The sequence below is a fragment of the Haliotis cracherodii genome, unplaced genomic scaffold (genome assembly GCF_022045235.1).
Source record: "Haliotis cracherodii isolate W230 unplaced genomic scaffold, xgHalCrac1.p SCAF_11, whole genome shotgun sequence".
NCBI lineage: Eukaryota > Metazoa > Mollusca > Gastropoda > Lepetellida > Haliotidae > Haliotis > Haliotis cracherodii.
In genome coordinates this window covers 15,599,157-15,613,599 of record NW_027266266.1, presented here as the reverse complement: position 1 = coordinate 15,613,599, position 14,443 = coordinate 15,599,157, and the positions used below count along the sequence as shown (strand labels likewise).

At 39.6% G+C, this 14,443-nt stretch overlaps 1 protein-coding gene across 1 annotated transcript in view; it reads right to left on the bottom strand.

Moving 5' to 3' along the window:
* LOC139456259 (transmembrane protein 132C-like) overlaps positions 1–11,276 on the bottom strand; it is a 95,230-nt gene extending 83,954 nt beyond the window's left edge. The window contains exon 1 of the mRNA XM_071237879.1: positions 10,964–11,276. Coding sequence (XP_071093980.1) covers positions 10,964–11,015 — 52 coding nt within the window. The 5' untranslated portion in view covers positions 11,016–11,276. The remainder of the gene's footprint in view (positions 1–10,963) is intronic.
* Between the last annotated feature and the right edge of the window lie 3,167 nt (positions 11,277–14,443).

The following is a 14,443-nucleotide window of genomic DNA, read 5'->3' as shown; positions in this document are numbered from 1 at the left end:
GGGTCTAAAAAAAATCCTTTGATTCTCGACAATTTAATATGCTTCCCACTTAAAAGTCTTAAGAGCCTTTCAGTAAGAACAAAACTATTAACATCAAAGTACCCAATTTACAGCATTAACAAAAAACGCCATTCATGCTGTTCTACAGAACTTGTGTGATGTCTATTTTTTTTACCTGAAACACGTTGGCAACCGAGCATTTAATAAAAATATTTTTTAATCTACTACATTTGAAAACCTTTCTCTACTTAAGTTATCTCTGATACAGATCTTTAATCTAACTTCTAACAAAAGTACTACATCAGGCATTCATACCACACTGGATTTCCACAGATCATAAACCTCCACTGTTCTTCTACCCTGTTTCCATAGAAACCACCAACATAATTAAAATCTTCAGATTATTGACATCAAAAGCACCCAGCATTCTGAACAAAGTTGTTGAGATTTCATAAGTCAATACACTGAAGTCTCTACCTATCACAAAAACTCCTATCAATTTGTAATTTTCTTTTTATTGCCTCGTAAACTATCGCGTGTGATCTGAGAAAAACATCGCAAGCCCCAGTATAAAAGGCCAAGCAGAGATTGGGGGACGTGAGATCGGGCAGTGTTTGAATGTAGGTGGAGCTGACAACACAGGTATTGCAGCTGGCAATGTCAACCGTTTCTTTACAACCACAATAACGCAAGCCATGTTGAAGGAGACAGTGACGACAAAGAAATCACATATAATTGACTGTATCTAATGTCTTCAGGTCACCTTGCTGTCAGTTGTATCAGGTCAAGTGATCACTTGGTAGAACGGCTTGACTCTTTTAATTACACAAAAATCATATTCTACTCAAGGACAGATATTGAGGAGTATATACTGAATTCTTTTACTACCACTCTCTCCATTGATGACATTGCACTGTAGTTGTCATGTCAAGGTGAGTGAGTGAGAGTGAGTGAGTGAGAGTGGGTGAGTGAGTGAGTGAGTGAGTGAGTGGGTTTTAATGCCACTTTGGGCAGATTTCAGTTATATCACAGCGTCAGCTTGATGTGGAACAAAGCCAGAAGACATGCCACTCTTAGACATTTACCACTTTGGCGAGACCCACGAATGCGGGTATGATGCCTACAAACCATCAAGTCGATCGGTAGGTTTCTGGCACCCCAATGGGACACAACTCTGCTCAGCAAATGATGTGTATTAGACAACACTCGTTCCTCCAGGTTCAATTCTAGTATAAAATACCCATTGGCAACATGTTATGCAAGGATAACAGTATGGTCTCCAAGTTTATGTATCGATACAAATGTGTACTGTGTGTGTGTGAGAGTGAGTATGGTTTTACGCCGCTTTTAGCAATATTCCAGCAATATCACGACGGGGGACACGAGAAATGGGCTTCACACATCTTACCCATGTTGGGAATCGAACCCGGGTCTTCGGCGTGACGAGCGAATGCTTTAACCACTAGGCTACCTGACCACCCCTGCATGTGTACTGAACATGATTGATACACGTTATAATAACAAGACATTAGTATAGCGCTGGTGTCCACTTGAAACATCCGTGCCAAAGCGCTTGTGGAAGCTACATTCTACTGGATACATTAACAGTAGATCATGCAGTAAAGTAATGAACAGAAAGCACTATCTACTCAGATATCAAACCATTTAGTTCACATTACTCCAGTGATAAATACTACGTTTTTGGCTGGATTTCTAGTCATGGTAATTAATTGATATTAAAGTGTTTACACTGGCCTGAGGCCTTACCATTTCCTTCTTGTTCATTGTTTATTTGATCTTTTTAGTTTCCGTTATTAAAACAGTCACTTGTATACGTGTTTTATCTTTTAATAGTTCTAATCCATCAAAGGTAGAGCGGTCATCAGGAAACATAGCATACTCAGGGCTATTGTAAGGAATTGGATATAACTTCCGCCAGGTGCAGGCTGGAAACCAAGCTGTCCAAGACACAACCAGGTTGCACTTGGGTCCCATAAATTTATCACAGTTGAAACATGTGCTCATAATCTTGAAGATGCCACAGTTTGATGACATCAAGCCCCCAAAAGCATGACAAATTACACACAACACAGGGATTGTAGATATAACATAGTAAATAAAGCTTTGAGATATTGAATGCGTTAAAAAATCAAGGTGTTGTGTGGACATGTAAGGGTTTGCCACAAATTTAAAAAGATTTTAACAAGCACTTGGTGCATGTAGACATAAATAATCGTTTGCACTGTTTAACAAAGCTAAACCGAGCCCTGATACTTATTTAATTTCATTCTGATTGCGGCCTTTGGCTCTCATAGGCCCATATTCCCAAGGCAAGGGAGTTAACCGACTATCAAAGTCCAGTTTCCAACCTTGCCGAACTAGGCTGGTAATATGGAGTTACATTTTGGCTGGACTAACGAGTCTATGCATAGTCCAATTAAAATCGTGCAACGGAATTGAAATCTGGTTCGTAAACTGTCGTGCAGATTTCGGCCGATTGCAGGATTTGCAAAGCATGTACACCACCAACTTGTTGTCAACTGATATTTTCCAAACCTTTTCATGTTTTAATCAAGGTGCTCGCGTGATTTGATGTACTTCGCGATGTAAGACACAATTTTTATCACAATATAAATCTTGATGATCTATCAGATCGTCTTGACTGGGTGCCGCCATTTTGTTTGAAGCAAATGCAAGTTATAGATTTGGACTGGTCCATAGGAGAGGCTTAGAAGGGATATATACCGTAATAACCACTGTTGTCGCTACGATAGAGCCCAGGAATACTCCAGCCTAGTTCGGCAAGGGTGGAAACTGGACTTTTTAAAGTCAGTTAACTCTCTCGCCTCAGGAGGATGTCATAGGTCAAACACACTGAATCAAAAATAAAAATTCTAGCTGCTTTAAAAAAATCATGAGCCCATGATACATGGGTCTTCAAATAGCTCCAACAAGCCAAGTCCCATGATGAGAATACACACCCAGTCTATGACCATAATAACACCTGGCGCTGGCTCTATATCCCCGCAGAGGGAAGCATGCAATATGAATGTATGCTGGTCTCTTGACTGGTGGATAATATGCCATGCACTTTGAACATGCATCTGTGTGGTGGCCAATGCTCTATCAGCATCAGTGTTATCCTATTCTGGATGTGGGATCAAAAAAATGGTTGGTGAGGTCTAAAAAAACAGGAACATTATGGAAGCCTGTGTGCATGTTTAACTAAGTCTGTTGGTGTGGATGTGGTACAGTGAAACCTAGGTAATCTGGACCCCCATCAAAAAAATGTTTGGTGGGGTCTAAAAAACCAGGAACATTATGGAAGCCTGTGTGCATGTTTAAGTCTGTTGGTGTGGATGTGGTTCAGTGAAACCTAGGTAATCTGGACGCCCATCTATCCAGCAACATCTTCCTTTAGACACATAGGTTAAAAAAATAATAGTCTTGGTTCTCAGGCACCACCCGCATCATCATAAAGTCAGCCACATGTTTTGTTTTTATTTCCATTTTTGTTTAAAATATAGAAATCATAATACTTAAACACAATGTGCAAAAAAAATTGGAAATGGAAACAAAAATGAAATGTGCAATGAAATGAACTTTATGATGATGTGGGCAGTGCCTGAGAACCAAGACTATAATATTTTTAGCCTTATGTTACAGAACTTCAATTCTGAACAAAAATTAAGCATCATGAATACATTTTGGGATATTTTATGAAATTGAGCATGTTGAGTGCTCTGTCTTCACTACAAAATATATATAAATTCATTATCCCTAATTGTTTTGGATCAGTATAGATATCTGCAATTCTAATATTGACTTAAAGGAGGAGAACTAGAGCAATGTTCAGGCAGAATAATGACTTCATGTCATTCAATACCAGTTTATAGCTTAATATATGCAATAAACCTGTAAAACACTGTATCATGTGCACATGAATCATGTATACATAGCATATGAAGACTATCACATATCGTATCAAACAGACTGATATCACTGTGAGCAGATCATTCATTCAGAACTTTTAGAGCAAAAAAATAAATAAAAACATAAAAGCTCTTATTATCATTCATTGAACTGTTCGCTGAAGTTTCAACAATTAACATTCTCTTGATGTACCAAAGACCAAACAAAACGGGGGCAAAATATACACAACTCCAAAGTTCATTTATTATAGGGTAGGGGTGGGGCTGAAATTTTTGGTAGTTGGGCCCAATTATATTCAACATTTTTCATGACCACCACCCTATAATAATCAACCAGTCCCTAAAAAATGTTAAAATTCATATTCCCTTAAAATGAAAAAAAATAGAACTGTCATTTCCCCCCAACCTATAACACATGACCAGTCCCTGGGGATGATCTTTTCTCTCATCAGTTATTATTCAGAATGCAGGTTCCCTATACACATCTCACGTTGCCGAAACCGACCCATCCCCTATCTCAACAGGCTGGTTCTCTACTTGTCTTGAATACCGATATCCGCCTTGCCCAGAGATGAAAGTGGCAGGCAGATGATATAGCCACATGCTCAACTATTTACTTTCAAAATATACCACTCACTGCATGTGCATGTGATAATGATCTCACTGCTGCCATTGGTCGAAGGTATATAGAGCTAGTCATTGGCTGAGTTTGCCATTGGTCAATGGTTATGTGATGCTGCTGTGCGATAATTTAATTTACAGATACATAAATAAAGCTTAAGTGATAGGAAATTTAAGAAAACCGTTTTTATGGTAAGAATGATGAGTACAACTTTTCTTTGTATTTTACAAACCATAAACACAAAACAGCAATAAGTGACTATGCACAATTAACAAAATCGAACCTGCCCTCCGGCAGATATTGCCACTTACATATCAGTGAGTGAGTGAGTATGGTTTTACGCCATTTTTAGCAATATTCCCACAATATCAGGGTGGGGAGACCAGAAATGGGCTTCACACATTGTACCCATGTTGGGAATCAACACAGGTGTTCAGCATGACAAGCGAACGCTTTAACCACTAGGCTACCTTAATGCCCCATCATGTATATGGAGAATTTGCCCCTTATATATCACAAACAGGGAGGTTATATCACTTTCATATCATTAATAGGGACTGAAGCATCTAACTTTAACATAGACCATACAGATTATTATTTGACTTGGGCTTCAGTCTAGGGATGTATGGCACTTTTGAGTCACAGATTGCAACCAAGTGACTTTTGATTTTCAAATCCATGTGATCAAAACCAATTTTATTGTTCAAATTTTGATTACAAAAAATACTTCAAAGGATTTTTAAGACAGCAATATCCATGTAACATGTGTATGCCGCATGGGATAACGTTTGATTTGAAACTTGTAATGATGCTGATCGTTAAACTACCCCACAGAAATGAACCTTAATCAAACATTTCTATAACAGCGATTCCTCTAAGAACATAAAACGATCCAACTTCCCATTAATCATTCTCGTAGGAATATTAATGACAGCAAAGTTCATTTTAAACCTTGTAAAATCAGATTTAAGATTACAGAAATAGTCTTAACTGATGATAGTAATATCTCATAAAGATTCAGTCCTCATAACTCACAGAATTAATCAGAGTGCCCAGAGAAGCATATTAAACCCCTTATTCTTCCTCTCGTCTCATATCAAGAGGAATTACAAGGCCTCGGCTAATGCAATGTCCTGCATTCATAACCATTATAACTTCTAAATGTGAAAACAATAACATGTCTACCCCAATACATGTGTTATCAACTGGTCCCACATCCAGACCGTAAAAGGGGCGGTCAGGTAGCCTAGTGGTTAAAGCGTTCGCTCGTCACGCCGCAGACCCGGGTTTGATTCCCGACATGGGTACAATGTGTGAAGCCCTTTTCTAGTGTCCCCCGCCGTGATATTGCTGGAATATTGCTAAAAGCGGCGTTACACCATACTCACTCACTCCAGACCCTAAACAAATCTACTCAAAAGAGGCTAAGGACCACCCAATTCTTTCATATTACTACAGTTAATCTCTCACAGCACGACCCACTAACTATTGTAATTTGAAAGAATACAGTGATCCTAAACAACTTTTGAGTAGTATATCTGAGAACTCCCAAGCAAGTTTACATAACTTTGGCAAGTCTAGAATCTCAAGCGTCTTTTTATTATATACTACTCAAAAGAATTTAAGGATCACCTGATTCTTTCATGTTACTATAGTTAATCTCTCATGTCATGACAGATTTACTTCACCATCATGAAAGAATCGGGTGATCCTTAACTTCTTTTGAGTAGTATATATTAAAATAGATTTTAACCAAGTATATTCATATCACAGATTAAATGTTGGTCCACAAAAATCAACCAGTGTCTATGTTGGCCCCTCATGTCCACAGTTACTTCATTAAATCATTTTCAATGTGATATTTTAAACTATCGGTAAAAGTGGAATACAATGTCTAGCATGTGTCTACCAAAGACAATATACTTCATGTGACTTGTTATATCTACCATTACTTCAGTAAACACTTTCAAGGAATACTTAAATGATTGGTTGGTTGGTTTGTTGTTAAACTCCGCACTCAGCAATATTCCAGCTATATGACGGCGGTCTGTAAATAATGGAGTCTGGACCAGACAATCAATTGATTGACATCATAAGCACCGATCTATGCAATTGGGACCGATGACATGCATAAACCAAGTCATCGAGCCTGACCACCCAATCCCATTAGTCGCCTTTTACCCCGGAATCTTCACGGGCCCCCCCAAAAAACTATGTTAAGGTATGGGAGTTACGATCATCTTAGCACTAAGATCGCTTTGTGCAAGTGGGCCCAGGAGTTCTGAATTACTTACTGGTTGCATCAACCAAGTCAGCGAGTCTGACCATCCGGTCACGTTAGTCGCCTTTTACGACAAGCATAGTCGCCTTTTACGGCAAGCATGGATTGCTGAAGACATATTCTACCCTGGATCTTCACGGGTATACAGAACAACTTAACATGTGGCTACACTAATATGTATGTTCTTATCCCCGACTTAGACAGGTACTCGTACATATCCCCTGAAAATCTGGGTTAGAATTGATTTTCAGCAACCCAAGCATGTCATAAAGGGCAACAAATGAGGATCTGTTCTTCAGACTTGCTGACTTGGTTGATTCATGTCATTGTATTCCCAACTGAGAGATAGATGCTCATGATGTCAATCACTGGACTGTCTGGTCCAGACTTGATTATTTACAGTCTGTCATCAAAAACATGATTTAGCTGGGACTGCTGGGTGCAGTGTTGAACAACAAACAAACAATAGCTATAGTGTAAGCAAAAAGAAATCGCCATTACCCAATTAATTTTAATGTTGTTTGCATTCAAATATGCATGATTTTTTTTTTAAATTCAATAGGATAACAACACTCTGAGTAATTACCCAAAGCATCCTTTTCAACTTGGTTACTTGTATTTTAATGATTGAAAACAGAAATCACCGATACACGAACTCTACTGCAGTGATATTGCATAAGAACACTACATCTTGCCTATTTTTAGTTAGACACGTATATCACTGTTGTGAGTCTACGTGACATGCACACACTTGGGTCAGCACACAAACAGATACTAATTAGAAATCGCCTGAAATAACAGTTTGAGCAGAAATAATATTTTAAAAAATGCCTACTTATTACCACAAAAATACCCAATAGACTCAAGGGAGTAAAAAATATATTAAACACTGAAAAACTATCAATGCCCAATATGTATGATAACGAGAAAAACGCAACGGCTCAAAGCGTAATCTGGCGCTCTGTGTTGGCAATAGAGTTATTAGTGTAAGAGGCTTGGTCAAGTTATTACTGTGGGAGTCTATAATTGGATTACTCCTGATTACTGCTGATTAATCTAATTACCCGCAGTAACAGCTGGGCCAACTTCCCCTCCCAGCATGCACCAGGTGTTCACCAACACAGCACATGGTCCAACATGTGGAAACTACTTATCACCAAATAAATGATATAAGTTCAGCATCCAAATTAAACAAAAAGGGATTTATCGTGAAATGGACCTTTCAAACTATTAAACTTTCCTTGTTAAATTGTTATCTTTGTACATTAATCCTATATTGTGTAAACATATCAGCATGTATATATACTACTCAAAAGAAGTTAAGGATCACCCGATTCTTTCATATTGGTAATGTTAATCTGTCATGGCATGAAAGATTAACTATTTTAATATGAAAGAATCAGGTGATCCTTAACTTCTTTTGAGTAGTATATATTTACTCATTATGCTCACCAAGCTTGTTTGTTAATCACTGCACTCAGCAATATTCCAGCTATATGACAGCAGTCTGTAAACTATCAAGTCTGGACCAGACAATTCTGTGATTGACATCATGAGCATTTATCTACACAATTGGGATATGATGACATGTATCAACCAAGTCTGTGAGCCTGACAACCCGATCCCGTTTGTCACCTCTTACGATAAGCATAGTCGCCTCTTACAGAAAGCAGGGCTGCTGAAGACCTATTCTAACCCAGATCTTCACGGGTCTATGCCTAAACACCATTCCCCTGAAGAAGCATTCACCAAGAAGTAGCCCTGAAATGTTCATAAAATCAATAAAGAAGTTGTTATCCACAAACATTTCATGTCTTCATGTCTCAGTTCAACAGTATTAACATACACCTCAGTTCAACAGTATTAACACCCTCCTAAGTTCAACAGTATTAACATACACAATAGTTTCAACAATACTAACAAACATAATCATTTTAACAGTTTTAATAATAAAGCAACAAAACCATTTCCATATCCAAAAGAAATCTCTGCATAAAGCAAGAGTCAATTGTATGATTCAGACTATATCATAAGCATGTGTTTATGAATCACTAACAAATAGTGATGACACCAGGTGTTCGCGAAAATGGGAGCTTATCCTGCCCCATCGGTGACACATGTCACAAACACATGCAAAAGCAAGTCAATTTTTCGCCTGAAAAAGAAAACGGGACCCAATGGTACAAGTCAAAATAGGGAATTGCATCGGACATAATTTTTGTCATGGATGCGTCAAATTTGGAAATGTCTTCCATATGTCTACCATAAAACCGTTTGAGAAGCTTTACTGAGGCCAACAGTTTTAACACACACCATATACCACATTTTCAACAGTCACAACACACAACAGTTCCTGTGGTATCCAAATCGATGCAGCTGAACTCTCATTTCACCAGAACATGCAAATCAATAACGACTTCACAACTCAAGTGGCAGGTTCTGACATGTGGTTTCATCGTGTAACTTTAATGAAGACAACTGAATGAAAGTAATTAAAGCTTGATGAAACCGAACCCAGCGTTTTCTGGAACGGAATCTTGTCTCAAAGCTCCCGTCTGGGCCTTAGCACCAACACCTGTTAGCTATCATATACTTGCAACGGGGGGGGGGGGGGGGGGGGGGGAAGATAGCATTAAACTCACCACAGAAAGTACAGCACACACTGATAGAGCTTGAATGCTGCTGATGAGGTAAAAAAAATATTGACTCGCTTGCTGAATAAACAGAGCATGAAGTCGTATTTCCCCCCCACACTGATCAATTATTCAATATGTTTGTCTCCGCCAGAGTTGTGGTTGTGAGGGTGGTGACAGACCCAACTACTTACAAATCCATGTATTGACAGCAGACAAGAACAAGGGCATGTCTCATGGCCAGGCTTACCGAGAAGGGAAATTACGCATCAAATCTTCTTTTCTTGTGAAAAATACATTCACGACAAAACAATACCAAGAATGAAAAGGAAACGAGCGGTTAATCAGGTTTTAAATATATTTTAAACCATTTTTTCGTTTTTCTACTATTTCCCTTTATTTCTATGTATAGCCAACAGTATGGTAAATATTATTTCATATGTCAATGTAAAAAGAACAAAAATCTTATTTCAAAATGATAAACATGAACAGACAATAGCAATATGGTGAGATATCATTGTTATATTTATATTTGGTACGTATCAGTATGTAAAACTGTCTTTTTTTCTAAGTTTTATCACACAAAATAACATTCTGCATTGTGACTCATTCAGTCAACATGATTAACAAAACTATGAATGGCAGGAAGATGCAAAAACATCACATCAGTGTCACTTTCCTAAGTTCTAGAACCTTACACTTGGCACGACATTGGGTATATTCGGTGAGTGTATATATATACATGATGAGTGTATGTGAGTCAGCTGATTGTATCATAAATCAGAACAACACTTCATGAACACGACTTCCTGGCACAGCCACCTCTACACATACCTACACACCATACTGGCTAGATGACCCCAACATCACCCCTAGCCGGACGGGCAACACGAGCCCTGACCCACAAACAAGTCGAGATATATTGCAAACAAACAGATCTCCAAAAGTTACAGTTTTCTGGCTTCAGGGACGTAAGACACACACAGAGAATGAACGATCGAGTTCCGAAACTAAAGCGAAAGTGCTACAGGAATTTCAAAATGGTAACGTGAAAAACAGATGTTTTCAACATAAATGGTACCTAACTAACGCCCGTTCCCGAAACAATATACCCATTCATTGAACTTGCGTGAAATAGATGTGTGATATGATGATGTATTTTCATAGAATAAGCATAAAACGTTGAGATAGGGTTCTACAATGTATGTCAATGTTACTTGGTACTCAGGAATCGCAGCATCCATTGAGAAAGTAGCGGCTTCCAATATACATACATTGTAATACATCGCGATACTGAGTTGCAATACACAAGGCAATAACAACGGTAATGCCCCGTCCGTAGCACGGGCTCTGCGCACATGATTGACAGGATTAAGGAATCAAGTTAGACAAGAGGTGTGAAGCACGCGCATTTCGTGCCGGTTACGTGAAAACGACACGATGTGATGAAGCTAGTGTCAAATAAAGACTGAAATAGACAAGAAAAGTGTCTTACCAAACACAGTGACAACACAGAAATATGTCCACAAGTCGGCTGTCTTCGCCATCGTCTTGGCAAAGTATAAATCCAGCGTGTTTCTACATCAGTTTAGTGAGGTAGGCAATGCCACTCCGACACAATATCACCCGTAAAAACACCCGATATTCCGTTGAAGGGTTGACATTCATAGTTCACCCTCGCTTGCGGTCAGTTCTTCCATGCTGAATCGCTCGGATCCGTCGATGTATTAATCCGCCCTGTCATATAATCACATCCGCGAAGACCTATATGTCACGTCCGAAGATTCTCTATCGTAAGCAACAAACTACGTTCCGTGTGATCAATATTCATCAAAACATAATATATTAATACCGAGTGATTGAAACTTTCAACGTCTTCGACCCAATTGCAGGGACTATTTTCTTGGCCCGAAGTTGATGTCGGCTGCTAATATATTCAAGCGAGGTCATGTGATCTAATTATAGGTCTCGTGCGCTCGAGCGGGGAATGAGATCGGTTTCAAAGGACGGCGTGCAAACAGTGGCTCGTTGTGGTGATATTGTGATATTCTACTAGACCAGCGGGTATCCAGTATCCTTGGGGGCACCCGATGGCCGTGTTAATTGCTTTTCCATTCAAACAATACTTGGACCTTTGCGTACCCTTTCCTTTAGTATACCATGCAAGCTTTTTCATTGGAGACTTTTCTTTAATTATTTTTTATTTCACTTCCTCAAAATTTAATGTGAGGCTAGACGTGTGGTGGGTGGGGCGTTATCACCCTACAGCTGTCACCCCTTAATGTTTGATGGTAATTAAATATGCCATGTCTCCTCATCCAAACCCTTTCACCTCTGAGTTGTTACATTTTCCAGAATATTTTCCCCATCATTAGATATATAGCTAAACAAGGGATATTTACACTTTCTTACTAAAAAGACGTGTAAATATCACATTTTGCACTTCATACACTCTGCTGGTCATCTGTGGGATTCCGGGTAAGTTTATAGGTCCCCGGGAACCCATGTTTGTCTTAAGTGGCAACTAAATGGTCAGACACGGTGCATGACTTGGTTGATTACAAGTCATCGTATCCTAATTCCGTGGATCAATCATCGGCTCTCGATATCAATCATTGGATTGTTTGGTCAAGATTCGACTATTTACAGGCCGAGTATTTCGAGTGGGGTGTGCGACGTTAAAGAAACCAACGAACTTTCCTCTTGTAAACAACAGTTTGTGTACATGCACTGTAAACTTTTACCGTAAGACATGCTGTAGTTTACTGTTAACACTTACAGGGCTTCGGTTGTATCTATATACTGTAGCGTACTATCAGACTAACGGTAAATTGTAATTGTGTTCTTTCGTGGTGTGCAATATTTGGGTTTTCACCGAAAATAGAAGCATGCATTGCGGTAGTGGATTGCCGCCATTATTTGAGTGAGTGAGTGAGTTTGGTTTAACGCGGGTTTGATGTGTGAGGAACCACTGTTTGAGACATATTCTTTTTTCTATTAAAATCTTATTTCTCTTTTGTTTGTCGATGAGAAAATGGGTCTCGACGCCTTATCTGAGCATTCGCGCCGTGCATGCGTACGCGTGTTGTGCCCAGTGTAGGTTCAAGGGCACAACACACGCGCGTGTGTGTTTGGTGTGGGATTGAGAGGGGTGTACGTTAAAAATAATACTTCGTATATGTTTCACCATTCATACTCCGATTCAAGTATAGATGCCGTACATGATCACATTCATTTCTGAATAAAAAATGATATTTGAGTCAGACACTTGGCTACATGAAGTAAAATATTCAAAGGTGCAAAGCGTATTTGACAAACCATCTTCTACTTTGGGTAAAAATCAGCTTGACTTTTTGCGGTAATCGTTATGATATATACGGTTTATGTAGTTACGTAATGATGTTAGTTTAACTGTAAACCGTGATTAGTACTGTAAAAAGCTTGCAGCACAGATGACGATAATTTACCGTAAGAATACGGTAAAGGTTTACAGTATATGGTGTGTAAAAGTTTTCATGTGGGCCAGTGGTTACAGAACGATCTTTATGATGAAAACCCGGGTTTTGAACCCAACATAGGTCAGTGGGTGCAGCTTATCGCGATTCACCCACTGTAATACTTTTCCTTAGCATGACGACCCGTGAAGATTTTGGGGTAGAATAGGTCTTCAGCAACCCATGCTTGCCGTAAAAGGTGACTAGGCTTGTCGTAAAAGGCGACTAATAGGATCGGGTGGTCAGGCTCGCTGACTTGGTTGATGCATGTCATCAATCCAAATTGCGTGGATTAATGCTCATGATATTAATCACTGGATTGTCTTGTCCAGACTCGATTATTTAAAGACCGCCGTCATGTAGCTGGAATAATGCTGAGTGCGGCGTTAAACAACAAACCAACCAACCTTAGCATGACAGGTGAACATTTTCCTTCCGAAATATAGTCTCCATAGCTTTATTAATACATTTGGGAACACAGGTGACTCGCAATTCGCTGTGCAGAGTGACGTCCCTTAGGTACGCCAGGAACCTATGATTGTGGGTTTGAATCCAGGTTCGCCCTGATTATGTTTCTAGGTTTGTCAGCACAATACCTGTGCCAATAGGTTTCACCAAAGTGGTTAACATCTGAGACCTGCATGACTTCGGGCTTTCCTCCACATCAAGCTGATACGTAGTGATATAACTGGAATATGGCTAAAAGCGGCGTTAAGCCAGCTTACTGACTCACTTATTAATAAATTCAACACGACGCCAAGGTCCCGCTCCCGCCATGTTCAGGCGATGGCAGGCGATGGTGTTACAGAGTGGCGGTAAGCCTCACGTCAATCACTCATCACGTGATGACAAGGATGCTCATGCATAAACATCAAAGTTCAGTCAAGTACGTATATGTGTAAGTCTTGCAGTAAACACGATTATCAGTGAGGAACGTGATGAATGGATGCTTGAGTCCTAAGACATCAGGAAACTAATAGTTCGTACTGGAAATAACATGGGACAAATATGAATGCTGTTTAAAAAGCCCTCGATCCTGGGTAAGAATGTCCCCAGGAACCTATATGCTGGACTCGACGGATCGGGTGGTCAGGCTCGGTGACATTCGCCACCACTCGCCCCTTTCCGTAACCTGCATTCGGCTTGTCCCGGAATAACACGCGTTGGTCACGAATGGCTCGGTGACTTGGTTGACAGCGTGTCATCGCACCCCGACGGCTTGGATTGTTGCCAACAATATCGATCACTGGATTTTCTGTCCCAGATTCGATTATCACAGACCGCCGTCATACAGCTGGAATATTGCCGAGTGTGGCGTTAAACAACAAAGATATTATTTGAGGTGTATTCCTTTCAATGAAGGTTTTAACGAGTTCTTTAACATGTTGAGAAATCTCGTCAATCCAAACAATCGTTAACAACCCAAAACCCACCCCACCCTCCACCACGAAATTCGGGTTTATACCGTATGATGACTGGGA